At 36.7% G+C, this 19,972-nt stretch overlaps 1 protein-coding gene across 1 annotated transcript in view; it reads right to left on the bottom strand.

Moving 5' to 3' along the window:
* Positions 1 to 7,810: 7,810 nt before the first annotated feature.
* LOC134745751 (histone acetyltransferase KAT7) overlaps positions 7,811 to 19,972 on the bottom strand; it is a 57,299-nt gene continuing 45,137 nt past the window's right edge. The window contains exons 10-11 of the mRNA XM_063679830.1: positions 11,072 to 11,325; positions 7,811 to 10,186 (exon numbers count right to left, since the gene is read on the bottom strand). Coding sequence (XP_063535900.1) covers positions 10,088 to 10,186; positions 11,072 to 11,325 — 353 coding nt within the window. The 3' untranslated portion in view covers positions 7,811 to 10,087. The remainder of the gene's footprint in view (positions 10,187 to 11,071; positions 11,326 to 19,972) is intronic.

Genomic DNA, 19,972 nt, shown 5'->3' with positions numbered 1-19,972 from the left:
GCCGGAGTAATCGCTGAAATCATTATCATTAAAACAATCATCATCATCAACTCCACTTCATCAAATTGGTGGTTTTCGAGAGAAAATGCTCGAGTTGCTTAAGAAAACACTCAAATCACCATACATATGCCTTTAAAAATTGAGGAGTAGCCTCAATTCCTCATGGATCCCATCATCAGAACAGCACCAGATTAATGTGGGACCACCTTGGAGGTAGTACCTTTCAAACAAAAAAAGAATTGTTCAAGTCGGACCACGGGTCTCGGAGTAATCGCTGAACATCCTACATAAAAAAAATCATCATCACTATCATCAAAACAACAATCATCATCATCATCAGGTCGACTTCATCAAATTGGTCGTTTTCGAGAGATAATGCTCAAGTTGCTTATGAAAACACCCGAATCACCATAAATGTGCCTTTAAAAATTGAGGAGTTCCCTCAATTCCTCAGAGATCCCATCATCAGATTAGAACCAGATTAATACGGGACCAACTTGGAAGTAGCTCCTTTCGAACGAAAAAAGAATTACTCAAATCGGACCACGGGTCTCGGAATAATCGGTGAACATACATAAAATATAATAAAAAGATAAAGATAAACCCAAACCGAATAAATAAATAGCCCAAACCGAATACAGAACCTCCTCCTTCTTTGAAATTGAAGTCGGTTAATAAAACAAAATATAAGATAAAAATTGCTTATTGTTTCATTAAATTGTTATTTAATATTTAAATTTAGTATAAAATACTTTTATTATGTTGGCTAAATGAGTAGGATGCCATTGACTATTGGGAGTTTTAAAACGAAAAAGTAAAGAATTCTAAATAAGAGGTAGTCCCGCTGATTTTCATACTACATATAATGAACAAATTTAACAAATCATTTTAAAATTACTGCAGTTTATTAAAATATGTGTGTTTTCGTAAATATTGCAAAACAAATGTTTTTCGCTAGGGGTTATTTATCTTCAGACCTGTAGTCTCCGATTGCAAGTAAGTCCTAAGGAATAAAAAAATCATAGCCTTAGGTACGTACGTAGGTGGTATGTACTTTAATCACTGATTTAGCAAATTTGCCTCGTCTTGTTTGGTTTCCTCGTGTTCGATATGAAAAGTAGAGTGTTTAACTCGGGTGAAAGGCACCATTTCCGTCTCGGACTATTGGCGCTCTCACTGCGTAAGAGCGCCGAACTACCTCGACAGAAATGGGTGCCTTTCAACCCTTGGTTAACAATCTACTATTAAATTAACGAAATTAAGTTGATCTGTATACAAAAATACAGTGTCGTACTGTTGTCTGTGTTGGCTGTGCCTGTGCCGCATGAATATTCGCTAGGCGGCGCGGCGCGGCGGGCGTGGAGCAATTATCAGTTCTCGTTAACCGATCGCTTTAACACCCGTTTATTGAACTTGTAAACTTTTACCGTCTAATTAGACGAGATTAGCTCCACGATGAATAATTGACCGTATATATAATATTATACAGTTGTGACTAACAAAACAAATAAAAAAATAATAAAAAAATAAAAATAAAAAAAACCCGACTGCACACTAAAAAGAGGAAAACAAGCCCGACAAGAAATATTGTTTAATCAAATGCTAAAACCAAGCTATGGAATGTAATCGATAGTTAAATAAATAAAAACTTATTGTAAATAGTAACTAAATATAATTTATAAATGTTGATGGTAAGTATCGCAGGCGGGGACCAACACAGGGTTACTTATAGTCATTTTGGTTGTTGGTTGTTAAGTTCACTATTTAGCAGAATGTTACTTATGTAGGTATTTTCGTTGGTGGCGGTCAAGTTGGTCCCCGCCTGCGATACTTACCATCAACATTTATAAATTATATTTAGTTAGTATTTAGAATAACTTTTTATTTATTTAACTATCGATTACATTCCATAGCTTGGTTTTAGCATTTGATTAAATAATATTTCTCGTGGGGCTTGTTTTCCTCTTTTTAGTGTGCAGTCGGGTTTTTGTTTTTTTATAATAATTATTTTTTTATTTATAACTTTTTAGTTGAAAAAAGAACAAGTTATTACTTTACAATTTTCGATTCGGACGAGGAAGTATCAAAAAAAATCACTTGGAAAAGTCGACCGTCAACGACGTGTGCCCTCATGTCATGCGCGATGCGCGTGTGCCCGCGTTGGGCACTCGAGAATATCCCCCTCCGTACCGCACCACGCGCCACAAGGCAGGCCACGCCCTTCTTTGCCCGCTACCAGCGGGCGCTACGCGAGAAGTGCGCGGGAGGTGCAGAACAAGTTATTTGCTCATTGCTTGCTGACGCGTGGGTGGCTTGCGTTTACGAAGAATTAACATGTTCATGTAGGAATTTCGGGGTAAAAAGTCCTATGATACTCCCGTGATCAAGACGAATCTAATGATACCTCATACATCAAATTCTTTCAAAGTGAAAGTAAAGAAAATATTATCTCTGTATCCCGTAGGACTTTCGGGATAAAATGTATCCTACGACACTCCCGTGATCAAGACGAATCTAACGATACCTCATACATCAAAATCCATCAAGCCGTTTAGGCTACAGGAGGCCACAAAGAAACAGACATACATACATACATACACTCGAAAAACATTACCCTCCTCCTTTGGCAGTCGGGTAAAAAGAGAACTTGTGAAAGAGATATGAATGATGGATAGGTATGTAATGTATTTATACAGTATGGAAAAAAATTATGGGCCCTGGAGGGAAAGTGCCTTAAAACCTTAAGTTAGCTCATTTTACTTAAAGGAAACTTTCTTTTATTTTTAAAAAGAAACAAAACTGCATTCAAGGATTTTTTAAATCGCTTGCCTCGCCCGGGAATCAAACCGACTAAAAATTTCAAAAAATAAACACTCGCTATTTTTATTTTATTCTACTATTCGATACAGGTAATGTTAATAATAACATTTCTCCAATAAAATGAAAAATATTTGAATGCAGTTGTTTCTTTATAAAAATAAAAAAAATGTTTCCTTTAAGTAAAATGAGCTAACTTAAGGTTTTAAGGCACTTTCCCTCCAGGGCGCATTTTTTTTTTCACCCTGTATACAATATGTAGGTACGAACTGGCCACATACATTAGAGACTTTTTATAAAAGTTGTAGAACATTATCTACATGCAAAGTACTTATAGGTACCTAATAACGTAAGTAGGTACCTACACGAGACAGTTGTCGAAGCAGAGTACCTAAAGCAGAAATGTTGTAATGTTTTAAGTATTTACATTGTCAACGAAAATCAATAATTTATCATCATCACGAACATAATAGTTATTTGTTATACAAGGGTGCAAAGTTGTATTTTACCCGCGAGTGTGGAATTGAAACATGAGCAAGCGAAAGGATTCTATAGTTGAACCACGAGCGAAGCGAGTGGTTCTAAAATAGAATCCTGAGCGTAGCGAGTGTTTCAACACACGAGAAGTAAAATACATTTGCACCCGTGTGTAACACAAAACTTTTCCCCTCACTATAGCGAGGAAAGTGCAACATCCACAGGCGTTAGATCATCTTCATCACTGGAATCACTAATTTTTTTACCATATTATAACAGAAAACACTAGAAATTCTGATTTTTACGTGAGTCGGTGAGAAGAACAGTAAAAATTTTGTTGACAATGTTGACATTTCTGTTCTGACGTATGAAATGTCAACGATGCGTTTTGAAATTGCATCGACTCAACTTGTGCGTTCAGAATTATATTTAACATCATTATAAAAAATCTAACGTTTCTTATGGAATTTTAAGGTTTATGACTTAAAATCATTAAATAAAGCTAAATTTGGTATTTTTTATTAGATTCTCAAACCATTTATTTAATGATAATTAATATCGAACGAACCATTATCATGAGCGTTCTACGTTTTGTTATCTGTCAAGCTACTTAAACACGCTCCATCCAAGGTCAAATTACTTTCCCCACTAGTGGATAAAACGCGTTTTTCCCCGCTTGTATTGAAGGATAAACGACAACTTTCCGAGCTAGTGAGGGGAAAACAATATTTCCGAATATGTGGAGGAGTAATGTTTTGTCATATACAAAGATACCAACTAATTAACTATTAAAATACTTTAGATACAATACGAATCTAACACGATATAAAATTTTGCAATTAAATAGCTGTAGCGAGTACGTACCTAAGTACCTATTCCAGCAATCTAGGCCACAGCGAGATGGACTGGAAAGTAATTAATTTTTAACAAGCAGAAACGTCTGCGAACGATGCTATTAACCCTTAAATGCATAATGATGTATATATGCATCGTATATTTGATGGTTTTTTTTAAATACTATGATTTTTTTCTTTATTTTTCCCTCAATCTATACAACATGACACATCTATTTCAATTTATTAAAAAGTTATACAAAAAATCATGCATTTAAGGGTTAAGCTTAGAATAAATTTAAAAGTGGAAAAATTGCTGCCTTCGGTGAGACTTGAACTCACGGCCTCTGGATCGATACTCCAGCGCTGTCACGCTCTTACGGTAGATGTCGCTAGGGTCCCTAGACCCATATAGTGGGAAGATTTGCTGACTATGCACGAGGTCTTGGTGGCTTGGGTGAGTTCAAGTCTCACCCAAGGCAGTAATTTTTCCACTTTTAAATTTATTCGAAAGTAAGTACTTACTCGGGCCTCGGCAGACGTGGCCTAAAAGTTATTGAAGCTGCCTATAGACGGAGAACTAGTCGCGGGAAAACGATGACAATTATAATTTATAACGCCACGAAAACCCCTTAGTTAATAGTGTGCCATCTTTATTACGTTATCTTATCAAGCTCCTGACCTGACTGCTGTTCATTTGTTGCCGTCAGAGTAACAAGACAGCAAAGCAATTGTAAAATGAATTGAAGGTAAGCGTGCCATTTATGGAATTACATGTTAGGTGTACTTAAAAGGAATATTGACACATCTAATTTTAAAACAGAATCTAGTTAAATGGTCTATCCAATTATCCATACAGCGATCTATAAAATGGAACTTAAATATCGGTCTCTAACGTTTTTTTGCCATATTCATTATACCATGGGGGGTGATTAGATACAGCAAAGGGGTGAAAAAACACGTTTTGGGGTTAAAAGACACGACAAAATCATTTTATGCCAAAGAACTGTTTAACAGATGTATATACTATTTCCAATGGAGTATCAACATAATAATAACAAAATTCGATGTCTATGACAAACTGAACATTTCTATTCACTCCTTTATTGTCTATCGACCCCGTTTTAAGGTGGTTCGATTTTCATACAAAATTCAATCTGCTTTAATTAAGGCACTACACACTATTACTACACAAATATTTGCTCATTTATCTACTTTCGAATATTCGTTGCGCTAAATTAATAGAAAAACTTTGTTTCATACAGAAATCATACATAAATCAACGTAATCTTTTCATCAATTTTACGTATGTGTGTGTCACAAATGTCGTGTACAAATACGTTGCGTGCGGCGTTGCCACTCTATGACATTAGCGACGTTGCCTGGCCGACCTGGCAGGATTTGCAGTGCCGTCATGTTTAGTGCATTTTTTGTTGACAGTGTTGACACTGACACATAGGGTCATGTTTATTGTGACTTATCAATTTGTTTGTGTAAATTGAAAATGATAGCAACGTCTAAATCAAGTTACAAAAAGTATCGGTATTCTGGTCCGCGAAAATCCAGGAAAATTCAGACTCAATTGAAGCGGAATTCATGATGGTAAAGTTTCGTAAGGTACAGTTTCACTCCTTCATTGCACATTGTAATTTTCTCGTGCCGATCTTTTTAGAAAATAATTCTCACTTCTTCCGTAATGGTAGGATAATAAGCAGTGAACAATACCTGTATAATATAATTATTACTGTTTTGGTTGCCGAATAGTCAATGTGTCACTAACTAGGTTTTTTTAGGTATTGTGCAAAATGAAGAGGCATTCTTGGAAATAAAATGTTTTCCTTCATTAGCCAGAAAAAATCAGGACATCTTCACTGCAATAAAATATAAACTTTCCTGGGGTTGAAAATGATGGAATTTTGTATATGAATGAAAAACACAATTATTACTACCAGGTAAGTAAGTGATAACTTTATTAGAATCCATATTGTTGCATCATCTTTCTTCCTATAACATTAGAGATTTTGTGCTATCATGATATTATTTTACTTTCAGGTACAGGGACAACTACGGATAACAAATATAAAAAAATGTTATTTCATTTGTTGTGTGAATCCATCTACACCAACAAGACATCCACTGCTGGACATAGGCCTCCCCCAGGGATCTCCACAACGACCGGTCTTGCAAGACCGGCAAAAATATCGAGAAAGAAATAATATAAATAAACATGATAAATATCCCGTTTTCTATAATAGTTATAATTAGAAGGCCATGCAATGTTGTTACTCACTGTACTTGAACCCAAAAAAAAATATATAAAAAAGTTTTAATTTTATTTTACAATTACTACTTTATTATTAGTACATTACGATACAAGTGCGAAAAGTAGGAAATTGGTAACGAGTGGCGATAAATTGAAACACGACCGAAGGGAGTGTTTTAATCGACACGAGTTGCGATTTACCTTTTCGCACATGTATTGTACAACATTTTACAGTACATAATTATGGCCCTTTACATTTTCGACATATGCACGTATATGCACCATATGTACTAAAAAGTATTTTACAGTACATATGGTGCAACTTTCTCGCCCTAGTGCGTAAAGAGCACTTATATGTACTGTAAAACGATGTACGATACACGTGCGAATTTCCTCTTTTCCGCACTTGTATCGTAAATAACTATTTCAAGCAAGGGTACGATTCAAATTTCCCAGAGATAAGACCTAGCTATATCGAACCCCTTACAGCAAATTTCATCAAAATCGTTAGAGCCGTTTCCGATATCACTGAAATATATTTCGGTTATATCGGAATCGAACAAGAATTCGAAGAAGAAAAGGTATAAGAAAGATAAGATAACACAAAAAGAACAAAAAAAAGTACCCCTGTCGTACCAGTCTTGAACCCGAATCCTCTTGCACGTATTTCTACGAACATACCGCAACGCCATTGCAGCATACTTACACTGCATGAAATTGTCTACTACAAGCATCACGGAAACACTGTTTGCATGTGTGAGTAATAGTAGGAAATAGCATGACAGAAACACTCTAGTCGACATTAAAGGTGGTTTTTGCACAATGAAGTATTCAATGTTTATTATAATAGTTCAATATTTATGTAAAGAGTGCGCTAAACATACTTTTAAGTATACAGATACCAACACTATTCCACAAAAAAATAAAACCTGAAAATTTGCGAAAGTGACGCCATCTAGCGAGGTTTAAGCTTTGGGTAACCTAGTCGAACCACCTTAAGGATATGGAGAAAACCGATAGTTTTCTTTGATTTGATTTTCTCTGAATTAGGCGGGTAAAAATTGATTTCACAAATGTAAATGCATCGCATTCTTTTTTGAGTCGACTCAAAAAATGATGTCAACATTTTTACTTTTATCATTTGTATTATTGGTAAAAATCGTCATTGAAGTTTAAAATCGTGTCATTTCACCGCGGTTTACGGTACTCAGTACTCAACACCTTGACGATAGGAAAACAAGCACCTCGTTAGCTCCACCATATCAGATCTGATGGCATTTAGACTTTAGACCAACAAAAACGACATTCACGAGCGATTTTACGAGGTACGAGTAGAGGTAGGTATATGTGGAATTGTGGATATGCGATTCTGTAATAACTAATGAAATAAAAGTACAATTAAAGATTCAAACTGTATTAAACATATTAAATAAGTAGTATAATATTTACACCAGATTAAGATTAACAATCAATATATTTGAAATACAGTACAAAAAATAATATCTTCCATAAATAAAACGCAACTTTGTACAGTTTGTAACTTAGTCTAAATTGATCTATCTACCCTACACATTTCACTAAGTATTTACAACGCTGATAAGGTATGTAATTATTTCGCTTATTCAGCTTATTTACTATTAGTACTAAAACATAATTTTATGATTCGTGAGATTGTCTTCCAGTGTTTATTCCTATAATGTAAAAAAGTAGAGCGCATAAGGGGAAGGCGAAGACATCCAGAAACATATGCCTAAATGAAAGATTTTGGTCATCCACCATGACCTACAAATATTTTATTTTATTTTTACTAAACTTCATATGTCTGTTTCATAAAGTTCGGCCTAGTTGTATAAGCCCAATAAGATTATTCAGTATTATACATTGAACAGGCCCAATTATGGAACCATGAGGTCGAAGGTTGAGGTTGAATTTTGCAAAATATCAAGGCAACCTCTTCGAGTTTGAGCTTGTTGAACAGTAAAACAAGACAGATCTTTTTAACAAAGAAGATTAACGTTAACAACTAACAAGACCCTTAAGTAATAGCCGAAGTAGCATACGTTATGGCGGCGCTAGTATAGAAACTTGGTGGGTGAAAGGTGAAAGTAAACTAATCCACAAACAGTTTTGGGTTTCTTAGCCGAGATGGCAAATCGAAATCCTTTTTTTGTTGTCCTTCTGTCTGTCTAGCTGTCCGTCCGTATGTAACGCGCATTTATTTAGAAATGATTAATACATTTGGAATATATGCTCTGTACGCCGCCACATACTTTTGTGGTCTAACTACTGAGAAAGACCATTCTCAAACTCAAGTCTTATGTTATGCAAGGGTTATCTCTACGCAATACATACATACAGAACAACACATATACCGTATACTTTAAAAAAAAGTGACACTTGTATATAGGTAACTTATTATATACATAATTTCAATGATATAAAAACTGAGGACCTACGCTACAAGACCACACTTATTATCTAGTCATAAGGTTCGAACTTTTCAGTTCTTTATTACTGGTAGGTACTGAAATGTCATCATTAGGCATAAGTAGGTACAAATTCATAAGACCTGCCGCGCGATTTGTGCTGAACTGTCAAAATCCTCTTATATAAGATCCGCGCCATTTTTCGTGAATTATCCTACGTATATATATTCATATTACAAGTGCGTGTTTTGTTTTGACATCTGAAAAGTGCCCGGTACAACTGCGCTCACATTTGAACAAACCTTTTTAAACTTAAATTTTATAATTTGCAGCATAAAGTTGATTTGACATATGAAGTTGATTCTGATACATTTCATTTCAGTACATTTTATTATTACCTACTAAAGTTATACTTAAATGCGAAAGTAAATCTGCCTTAACCACAGCAAATAAATAATTAATACGTAGATGATTTAATAAAATTTGTTGTTTTTTCTTTCAGTCTTATTTTAGTACTTAAAATAATTAAGCCTTACATGGGTCCGGTACCTTATAGAGATCAATTTTATTATTATTACAATCGCTGCGGAGTGGACAAAACCAATACAACTCAAAAAACGTTGTATGTATTGACGTCTGCATACTCAGCTAAAATACCGTATAGATCACTTACGATGCATTGGATACAATTTAAAAATATACTAAACAACAAATTCCAATTAAATTCGCATTTTAGTAAAAAAAAATATATATAATACATTTTCCCGGTTTAATATATTTGAATCATAAGGGCCACTTGCACTATCCCACTAACCCGGGGTAAACCGGTTAAACCTGGAGTTACCATTGTTACCTACCAGTACAATTTGACACTGGGTTAACGGTTTAACCGGTTAACCCCGGGTTAGTGGGATGGTGCAAGTGGCGCTAAGAGGCAATTAAGTTTTATGAATGGCCGCGTACTTGCGGCTCTTGCAGCTACGCGGCACGTGACATTCGATGTCCAGCAAGAATCATTGTGAGATCTAAATAACAGCCAATCAATATGCAATCAATGATCTATTAAGGCAAAGCAAGCTGCGTCCATGGCATTGCTAAATCCACAGTCAACATAGAAAAAAGCAAAGATCTCACAGTGAATATAATCCATCAGCATGCGCAGCGCAGCAGGGGCAGACTTATTATAGCAGGCTGCGGGCCTGGCTGCTGCGGCTGCGCGGCATGTGGCGCGCGCGGGCTCTGGGCGCGAGTCGCGCGCGCGGGGCGCGGCGTCAGCGCGGCGGCGGCGCGCCCGGCGGCGTCCAGCGCAGGCAGCTCGCCTCCACGCAGCGCGCGCGCTCTGCCCGCCGAGACAGCTCCTCCAGGACGTCCTGCACGACCACGGCACACTCAAACGATATCAAATATCGGTCAATTTACATTAAGAATATAGGCCTATTTCGTCAGGTGACAAGCAAAACTCACTAATTACTGAAAAATAATTTTATACCACGTCGGTGGCAATCAAGCATACGGCCCGCCTGATGGTAAGCAGTTACCGTAGCCTATGGACGCCTGCAACACCGAAGATGGCGCGTTGCCGACCCTTTAAAAACCTGTACACTCCTTTTTTGAAGAACCCCATACTGTAGCCCCTCGGGAAAACCTCGGCAGGGTGCTCATTCCACAGCCAATGCGTACGCGGGAGGAAATTCCTCTTAAACCGCACAGTACGCGACCATTTAGGTGCTAGGGTGTGAGGATGAAACACCCTGCCGATGGCGAGCGGTGCGGTGATAGAAAGCGGCCGTTGGCATCATGTCAAACAGTTCTTCAGAGCACAGCCCATTGTACAAGCGGTAGAACACGCATAAGGAGGCGAAGTCTCTCCTTAGACTTAAAGGTTCAATACCGCTTGTGATTTTGGGATCGTCGACGATTCGTACAGCGCGCCTTTGGACTGAGTCGAAGGGTCCAAGCTGGCACCCGGCTAGCTGTGGCTGGCTGGCTGGCATAATTAAACATAAATCAACCTTATGCGGATAATAATACGGTTCACTATGGCTATGAACTTGTAGTGGTACTTAGTGACTTTTGCTTGTCACCCGACGATTTATTCTCAAGGGAAGCGCAACAACTTCACATCTCCAACAATGGCGTCCGCATGTCGTTTACCTACATTATACTAAACGAAACTGAAAATAAAAAAATTTTATACTCTCGAATATCGTGAGGTGAGGGCAAATAATAAATAAATGTCTGTTTCGTCCACTCACCTGTTTCTTCAGTACGATGTGCTTCCCCTTCCAATACTTCATGAGACCTCTCTCCTGCAACGTCGACACTATATCCGAGGATGCAATGGCGAGGTCCTTGCTCAAATCCCTGATGCACAGAGTAGGTCCGGGCGCGGAGCATAGTCTTTTCAAGAGCGCTTCCTTCCAATAGGAGCGGTACGAGATGAGACCCAAATCTGAGAGCGGAGTTTCTGGAGAACCGACTTTGCCTTCAACTTTGGTTAGAAGGTAACCTGTGGGAATAAATGTGTTGTAATACTTGTAATACGCACTACTTACACATAATAATATTTGTCTTGGTAAAAAAAATATAAATCTAATTGTTTTTGCAACTACCTTTAGTTAAGATTCAATTCTCTACAATGGTTGATTTTTAAAACCAAATATGCGAGAACTATTATGTTAAATACGGCTAATTTATTGTTGGCTGCTTAAATATGAACGGAGCAAAATATAAAGGCTTTAGAATTTTTAAAGAATAATAAAGAAAACTATATAAAATTTCACATTTGGTTGCGAAATGCTATGTTTATTCTTATAGTATGTAGTAGTATGTAGCATGAAGTTAGCAAACCGCGGTCCAAGACGACGGAATCTTAAATAAGTAATCAATAATCATAGATGATTTATGATTTTTTAGAGCGCTGGTGGACTAGCACTGGTGACTTGCAATCTGGAGGTCGCGGGTTCAAACCCCGGCTCTAACCAATGAGATTTTCGGAACTTATGTACGAAATATCATTTTATATTTACCAGTCGCTTTTCGGTTAAGGAAAACATGGTGAGGAAACCGGACTAATCACAACAAGGCCTAGTTTCCCCTCTGGGTTGGAAGGTCAGATGGCAGTCGCGTTCGTAACAACTAGTGCCTACGCCAATTCTTGGGATTAGTTGCCAAGCGTACGCCAGGCTCCCATGAGCCATGGCAAAAATGCCGGGACAACGAGAGGAAGATGATGATAAGGTGCGCAGGTGGGTATGGTCTTTCATCATCATCATCGTGGTCGCCTTTTGGTGATCCAATCTTGGATAGATAGATAGATAGAGAGAGATTTATTATTCCAAAATTATACATACAATTATACAGTTTCCTGCAAAACTGTTGTTCACAGTTTGCCTGCAGGTAAGATACTGAACTAAATTATTCTACTTGCTATGCTACTTAACTTATTGCTTGTTATGCTAAATGTCAATTATTGGTACACTTAAGCGACATCCTGTTTGTGATACAGGTGTCACTTAAGTGTATCCAGTAGGTATTTCTTAAGCTGTTTTTTAAATTTAGATTTGTCAGGCTGGTGTCTTATCTTATACGGTAGGTTATTGAGGTAGTACGGTAATTTTTTCTTTAGGGTTCTGTCACCGAAATAGTTTTGTACTCGTGGTACCTCATATTTGCCAGCAGACACTGATTTTGTGCTATGCGAGTGGTCGATCAGTACTCGGCTATGCGCTCAATTGCTATGGTTATTTACTGTTAGGAGATATTTGTGTTTTAAACTAATTGGCAAGATTTTGCAGATTTTGAATAATTTGAGTAATTATCTTTACAGCTGGTTTTCGTTTTATTATTGACCAATAATTTAAAAAACCTTATCTGTAATGGTTCTAGTTTATCTATGTGGGATTTGGATGCGAGTCCGTAGTAATCTAGAGCATAGCTCAGCGTAGAGTCTACCAAAGCAAAATATAGGCATTTCAATATATTACACGGTACTTTGTGCGTAAGTGATAAAATTTACCTAAAAGGATTCGAAGCTTATTGCTAACATAGTTTATGTGCTGGATCCAGGAGAAACCAGAGTCAACCTTAACTGATTCCAAGATTTGTCACACAGTCTACTTTTTCTATGGGTTCACACTGGCAATTACTTACATTATTGTGGAAACAATTGTAGCTGTGAGTATAGAGTAATGGGGGCCATCCTGGTGTGCACATGTAGGGAGACTGTATAATAATAAATTTAGTTTTTTCAGAATTTAGTGTGATCCCATTATCATGGGACCATTTCACTACTGCATCTATGTCTTGCTGAATTAAGTGACAGGCCTCGTTAAGATTGGTTCCTGCACGTAGCGTACATAGATCGTCAGCAAACATATATGCAGAACTGTTTCGCAATGCTCCACACAAACTGTTGACGTGCATGAGATAGCATAAGGGCCCACATACGAAGCCTTGGGGAACTCCCTATCGCACTTGTATCTCGTCACTTAAGCAGTTACTTATTTTGACGCGATATGAACGCGATGTGAGGTAGTCACGAAACCAGCAGTTTAGTGGCTGCCCCACTCCGCATTCGTCCATTACATTTAAAAGGGTGTTAGTTTCTAAGGTGTCAAATGCTTTTTTTTTATGTAGAATATGGCTACAACGAACTTTTGATCTAGATTAGTTTTTGTTTCATCTGTAAATTTCGATAAAAGTGTAGTTGTACTTTTATATCTTTGAAAACCATGTTGGCAGTCATTTAGTATATTATTTTTGTGTAGGAAAGAATTTATTTGATTAATGATGCATTTTTCAATTACCTTGTCTAGACTTGATAGAATGGATATTGGTCTATAATTGGAGTGTTCTTTGCGATCACCTTTTTTATGAACTGGGCGAACAATTGACTTCTTCCAATTATTAGGATATTTTTGTTGAGCTAATGATAAATTAATCAGTTTGGCTATCACTGGGCTAACCTTATCTATGATTTGCTTTAGATCAGACATACGCACAATATCACTTCCCGGTGCTTTATTTGCATCCATTTGACGAATGGCAAGTTTGACAGCTAAGCTATCCACGGGTTGCCATCTTATGTATACGTTCGTCTTACTTACATATTCATTTCGATCCAGCCATTTGTCGTTACAAGCATGCTTAATCTGATCTATTTCGTTTGAGAAAGTAAATGCGAATTTATCAGAAATTTATTTAGTGCTACCTTGTTTTTTCATATTATTCATGATAAAACTATCTATTGATGGCTTTTTGCTACCTAATAAATCGTTAATTTTATCCAAAATCTTTTTAATATTATTGTTACAGTTCAATATGCTTTTATTACACTTATTTCGGTATTTTGTATAGTTAAGCCTTTTTAACATATTCTTTGGGTCATTGCACCATATGTCAAACAACCAATCTCGTTCCAAAATATATTTTTTTTTAATTTTTAGTGACCCAGCTTTTATTATTTGGATGTAGGCCTCTTCCCTCTTCTTCCACCCCTTTGATCTTGTGCCCGATTCATCCAGTCCCGACCTCCGTGTCGTCGGATGTCGTCCACCCAGCGCTGCGGTGGTCTAGCGTTCCCTTGGGTGTCCGCTCTGGGCCTCCATTCAAGGACTCGTAATGTGCCTCGCCCATGTCCACTTTCTCTGCGCTATGACGGCCATGATGTCTCTAACTTTGGTTTTGCTACGGATCCAATCGTTACGTTTCCAGTCTCGTAGGGCGATCCCGAGCATCGCTCTCTCCATGCCTCTCGGCGGACTTCTGTGTAAGTGTCATAGTTTCCGTACCATATGTGAACATGACACACTGTTCGAAGACCTTGACTTTTTTTTGTAATACTACGTCGGTGGCAAACAAGCATACGGCCCGCCTGATGTCACGCAATCTCCGTAGCCTATGTATGCCTGCAACTAGCGATACACCTTCTGTCCTTTGGCTAGTCTCTATGTGTCGGGAGTTCGATAGCCACTTGCAGTCTTCTCCTGACCTGCCTAGGTTTTTAGCTAGTGCCTTGACGATAGGTTCCCGACAGTCCCTTGGCAATTTGCATCGGTAGTAGACGTGCTCAACCTTGCCGTCTAGCCGTCTACTACACGATATTACTTTAGTTAGGAAGTAAACCAGTTATGAATGTTAATGTATGCACCTGTATATTATGTATCAAAGTCAACAATAGTTATTTGTGCAACAAGAGAGGAAAGTTGGTTTTTCTTGCGAGTTTTTATTTTGAGTCCCGAGAAAGCGAAAGATTCTATAATTGAATCACGAGCGAAGCGAGTGATTCTAAGGTAGAATCTTGAGCGTAGCGAGGGACTCAAAAACACGAGATGTAAAATAACTTTGCTCTCGTGTTGCACACATAATTTTTCACCTCAGTAGTGAGAACATATTAAAGGTTAAAATGTATTTCGAATTACACAGAATAAACAGAAAAAAAAGTATTATAATATGTACGATACGATACGGGACCGGACCGGACCGGACCGGACCGTACCGTACCATACCATAAAAAAAATGTAATAAAAGTATGAAATTCATGGCCTTCACTAAATTAAAAAGCTACATTGTTTCACTCCCTGGAGTGAGGAAAGTCGCACTTTCCTCACTCCAGAGAGTGACGAAAGTAGGCTTGTTCGAGCTGCTGAGGTGAAAAAAATATTGTTGACATTGGCGTTTGAGTGAGACTCCTACCCTACCCTACAATTCTATATTACCATAATGTTTTGTGGGGTTGCACGCCAAGTGTAACCAAAGATAGATATAACTCCGTAATAGATGGATACAGTCTAAGGCCAGGATTACACTTGTAAGTTTTACTTACGTAAGTAGGGACAAAGCTATTTGCTAGAATGAGATAACGATATTCATATCTCATTCCGTAGTATAGCTGTGTCCCTACTTACGTAAGTAAAACTTACAAGTGTAATCCTGGCCTAAGGAAAAAACGTGCCTCGAAAATCAAGAAAATTTGATTCTCGATCAGAGGGCGCTACTAGCTTTGGCCTACTGTCGTATAGATGGCGTTGACGGTTTCGTTTGTTATTTAACAATTTTAACGCATATCAGTGAAAGAACATGGGTCAAAATCATAATAATAATTAATGCAAATAAAAAAAATCATTTATCCATATTTAAATACATTTTATCGTATTTTTATAAATCTTCATTTTTAATTTTAAGGTGTGTCGATAGATGGCAGTGAATTTACTGGGGTTACAAAATTTACTATGACAGTACCGCTCTATCTTATTATATCCTCTTTGGTGTAACTAACCTCGCCTAATACAGGTCCTAACGCACGCGATTCTTACGCCTATCCCGGCCCCGTAGATAACATGCCAATCGCTAACGCTATAATACGTAGCGAGCGAAACGCAACTGTCACTGTCACACTAATATAGAAGAGTGATAGAGACACTAAGCGATTCGATAGCGAAGCGCAAGCGATCGTCACCTTGGCTAGGCCGCCAGGTATGAATCATTCACTAACGTTTAGACTTGTGGCCGAGTAGTGTATGGCCTTATGCAGACTATAGACTTTATCCTCTTAAGGCCCTACCCGTAGTACTAGTTATTTCAATGTAATTTAAACCATTTTGAATTGGAACGTTGCTTTCGTTTTGTTTCGTTCGGACGCAAAACAAAATAAATGACATTTTTTGTATGGTGGGCCTTGTGAGATTTCAGATTATAAACGGCATAATAGCACAACCTCCACTCAAGTGTAGTGTCTGAGCAGAAAGTGATCTGTTATAATTGTTCTTTAGTGTATCTTGTAGATCAAGGTGATGACAAGTACTTCAATAAAACTTTGTAACATTAACTCCGTTTTATATGCAATATGCTTCATTGAGCAGTATGCTTTATTAAATCTTGTTTAAATTACTAGTATGTATTATTTATGGTGTTCCATAACAGTACTCGGTTGCAGAAATCGAGTTGTTAATTGTTATCCGAATGGCGAAATTTGTTTCCACCTCAGTACGAGTATAGTTGTTCGCAAAAATATGCAATAACATTAACGTGGAGTTTCTCCATTTCCGGTAGTTACTAGTTACGCTTGAACTTACAATTAATATTTAAGAGGAAAGGGGACGGCCGCTTCTCCATACAAACATAGTCCCCATTTTGCTCTATGGATATTGCCACTATGGAAAATATTGTTATATGATTGATGTATATTAACCATAGCTATAGGTTAAAAAAATTACTAAAACCCCTTTTACTTGTATGAGACGTTCCATATTTGAATTTTTTTATATGACGTAAGGTTTGCAGATTCAGTAATTAGTTAGTTAAGATTTTTGTTATTTTTTTTAATTTAACATTTAGGATTTGGAATAACTTTTAGTAAAAAAATGACTAGGCGAAGTTGGGGACGGGTGGAGAACGATTTTTTTTTATCTACTTTAAAACATATTTTACGCAACTGTTAAAAAAAATATATATTTCTGGGCGTAGTTGGGCCTGGTTGGTGAAATTAGTGTTCCCTACGGTATGTCTATTAAAACTATCTGGTTTTGCCGACCCTCGTATATTTTGAATGAATTCCAACATTAATAACGGGGTCTGTTGATTAATTTAGTTCACTCATAATTTAATTTCATAAAGATGATTGAGGAATAAATGTCAACGCTGAGTAATATATTTAACGCGTTCTTGTAAACTGTACACAACTACATGCAAGAGGGGCTTTAGCTAACTTTTTAGGGTTCCGTACCCAAAGGGTAAAAACGGGACCCTATTACTAAGACTCCGCTGTCCGTCTGTCCGGCCGTCTGTCTGTCTGTCACCTACCAGGCTGTATCTCATGAACCGTGATAGCTAGACAGTTGAAATTTTCACAGATGATGTATTTCTGTTTATTTATTTATTTAAACCTTTGGGAAACAAACAGCCAAAAACAACACACATAGTAAATCAGATAACACATTCACAAGCCACACCGTTTCCACTAATGAATGATAACAGTTATGTTGCTCAGAAACTAACATTAATAATACAATTGAAACTTAATTTAACATTAATACAATTTACAACATGCAAAACTAAAATACCTAACTCGAATTGTTGAAGACAGCATTTAAACGTTGGCAAGTAGATGATGAATAGATAATGGAACTAATGGATATTATTTTTATTATTAGCTGTATTTTTTATTACAGAAACAAACTGTTGTAGTGATAAATGGAAACATTAACTCCGTTTTATATGCAATATGCTTCATTTAGCAGTATGCTTCATTAAATCTTGTTTAAATTACTAGTATGTATTATTTATGGTGTTCCATAACAGTACTCGGTTGCAGAAATCGAGTTGTTAATTGTTATCCGAATGGCGAAATTTGTTTCCACCTCAGTACGAGTATAGTTGTTCGTTAAAAAAAATGCAATAACATTGCATGTGTTTTGCTATGTAACTTAGATGTAAATAGTTGTAAATATGAAATACTGTATTTGACATGTAAAACTATGTTTTATAAAGGAATAAATGAAATGAAATGAAAAATTAACGTGGAGTTTCTCCATTTCCGGTAGTTACTAGTTACGCTTGAACTTACAATTAATATTTAAGAGGAAAGGGGACGGCCGCTTCTCCATACAAACGTAGTCCCCATTTTGCTCTATGGATATTGACACTATGGAAAATATTGTAATATGATTGATGTATATTAACCATAGCTATAGGTTAAAAAATTTGCTAAAGCCCCTTTTACTTGTATGAGACGTTCCATATTTGAATTTTTTTATATGACGTAAGGTTTGCAGATTCAGTAATTAGTTAGTTAAGATTTTTGTAATTTTCTTAATTTAACATTTAGGATTTGGAATAACTTTTAGTAAAAAAAATGACTAGGCGAAGTTGGGGACGGGTGGAGAACGATTTTTTTTTTATCTACTTTAAAACATATTTTACGCAACTGTTAAAAAAAATATATATTTCTGGGCGTAGTTGGGCCTGGTTGGTGAAATTAGTGTTCCCTACGGTATTTCTATTAAAACTATCTGGTTTTGCCGACCCTTGTATATTTTGAATGAATTCCAACATTAATAACGGGGTCTGTTGATTAATTTAGTTCACTCATAATTTATTTTCATAAAGATTAATGAGAAATAAATGTCAACGCTGAGTAATATATTTAACGCGTTCTTGTAAACTGTACAAACTACATGCAAGAGGGGCTCTAGCTAACTTTTTAGGGTTCCGTACCCAAAGGGTAAAAACGGGACCCTATTACTAAGACTCCGCTGTCCGTCTGTTCGTCCGTCTGTCTGTCTGTCTGTCACCAGGCTGTATCTCATGAACCGTGATAGCTAGACAGTTGAAATTTTCACAGATGATGTATTTCTGTTTATTTATTTATTTAAACCTTTGGGAAACAAACAGGCAAAACCAACACACATAGTAAATCAGATAACACATTCACAAGCCACACCGTTTCCACTAATGAATGATAACAGTTATGCTGCTCAGAAACTAACATTAATAATACAATTGAAACTTAATTTAACATTAATACAATTTACAACCTGCAAAACTAAAATACCTAACTCGAATTGTTGAAGACAGCATTTAAACGTTGGCAAGTAGATGATGAATAGATAATGGAACTAATGGATATTATTTTTATTATTAGCTGTATTTTTTATTGCAGAAACAAACTGTTGTAGTGATAAATGGAATATATCTATATCAAAAAAATTTTTCATTATAATTTCTACACGCTCTAGCTAAGAACCAATTTCTAGCATATGTAGTACGACCAAAGTGAATTGCAAAAAGGTTTGTGGAGCGAGTTCGCCGATCGGGACATCGAATCGAAATTTTAGATAAAAGATCTGGTGAATCAATAAGGCCATGTAAGATTTTGAACAAAAAAATCTGATCTCGAATTTCTCTACGTGTTTGAAGAGACTCTAAATTGTCAGTGCTAAAAGATTTTAATTTATATTTCATTGTTCTAATAAATTTGTTTTGAATTTTTTCAATTGTGTAAATGTGAACATTGAAATGAGGATTCCAGACTGTAGTGGCGTATTCTAAGTTTGACCTAACAAATGCGTTAAAAAATAGAAGTTGCAGAGTCTTAGGGTTTGTATTGTAAAATTCTTGCTTTGTCGAAAAATGAATCCCATCATTTTGTATGCTTT

This window comes from Cydia strobilella, chromosome 1 (assembly GCF_947568885.1).
Source record: "Cydia strobilella chromosome 1, ilCydStro3.1, whole genome shotgun sequence".
In the NCBI taxonomy this organism is placed as follows: domain Eukaryota; kingdom Metazoa; phylum Arthropoda; class Insecta; order Lepidoptera; family Tortricidae; genus Cydia; species Cydia strobilella.
Note: the sequence above shows the minus strand (reverse complement) of the source record. Positions and strands in the feature narration are given on the sequence as shown.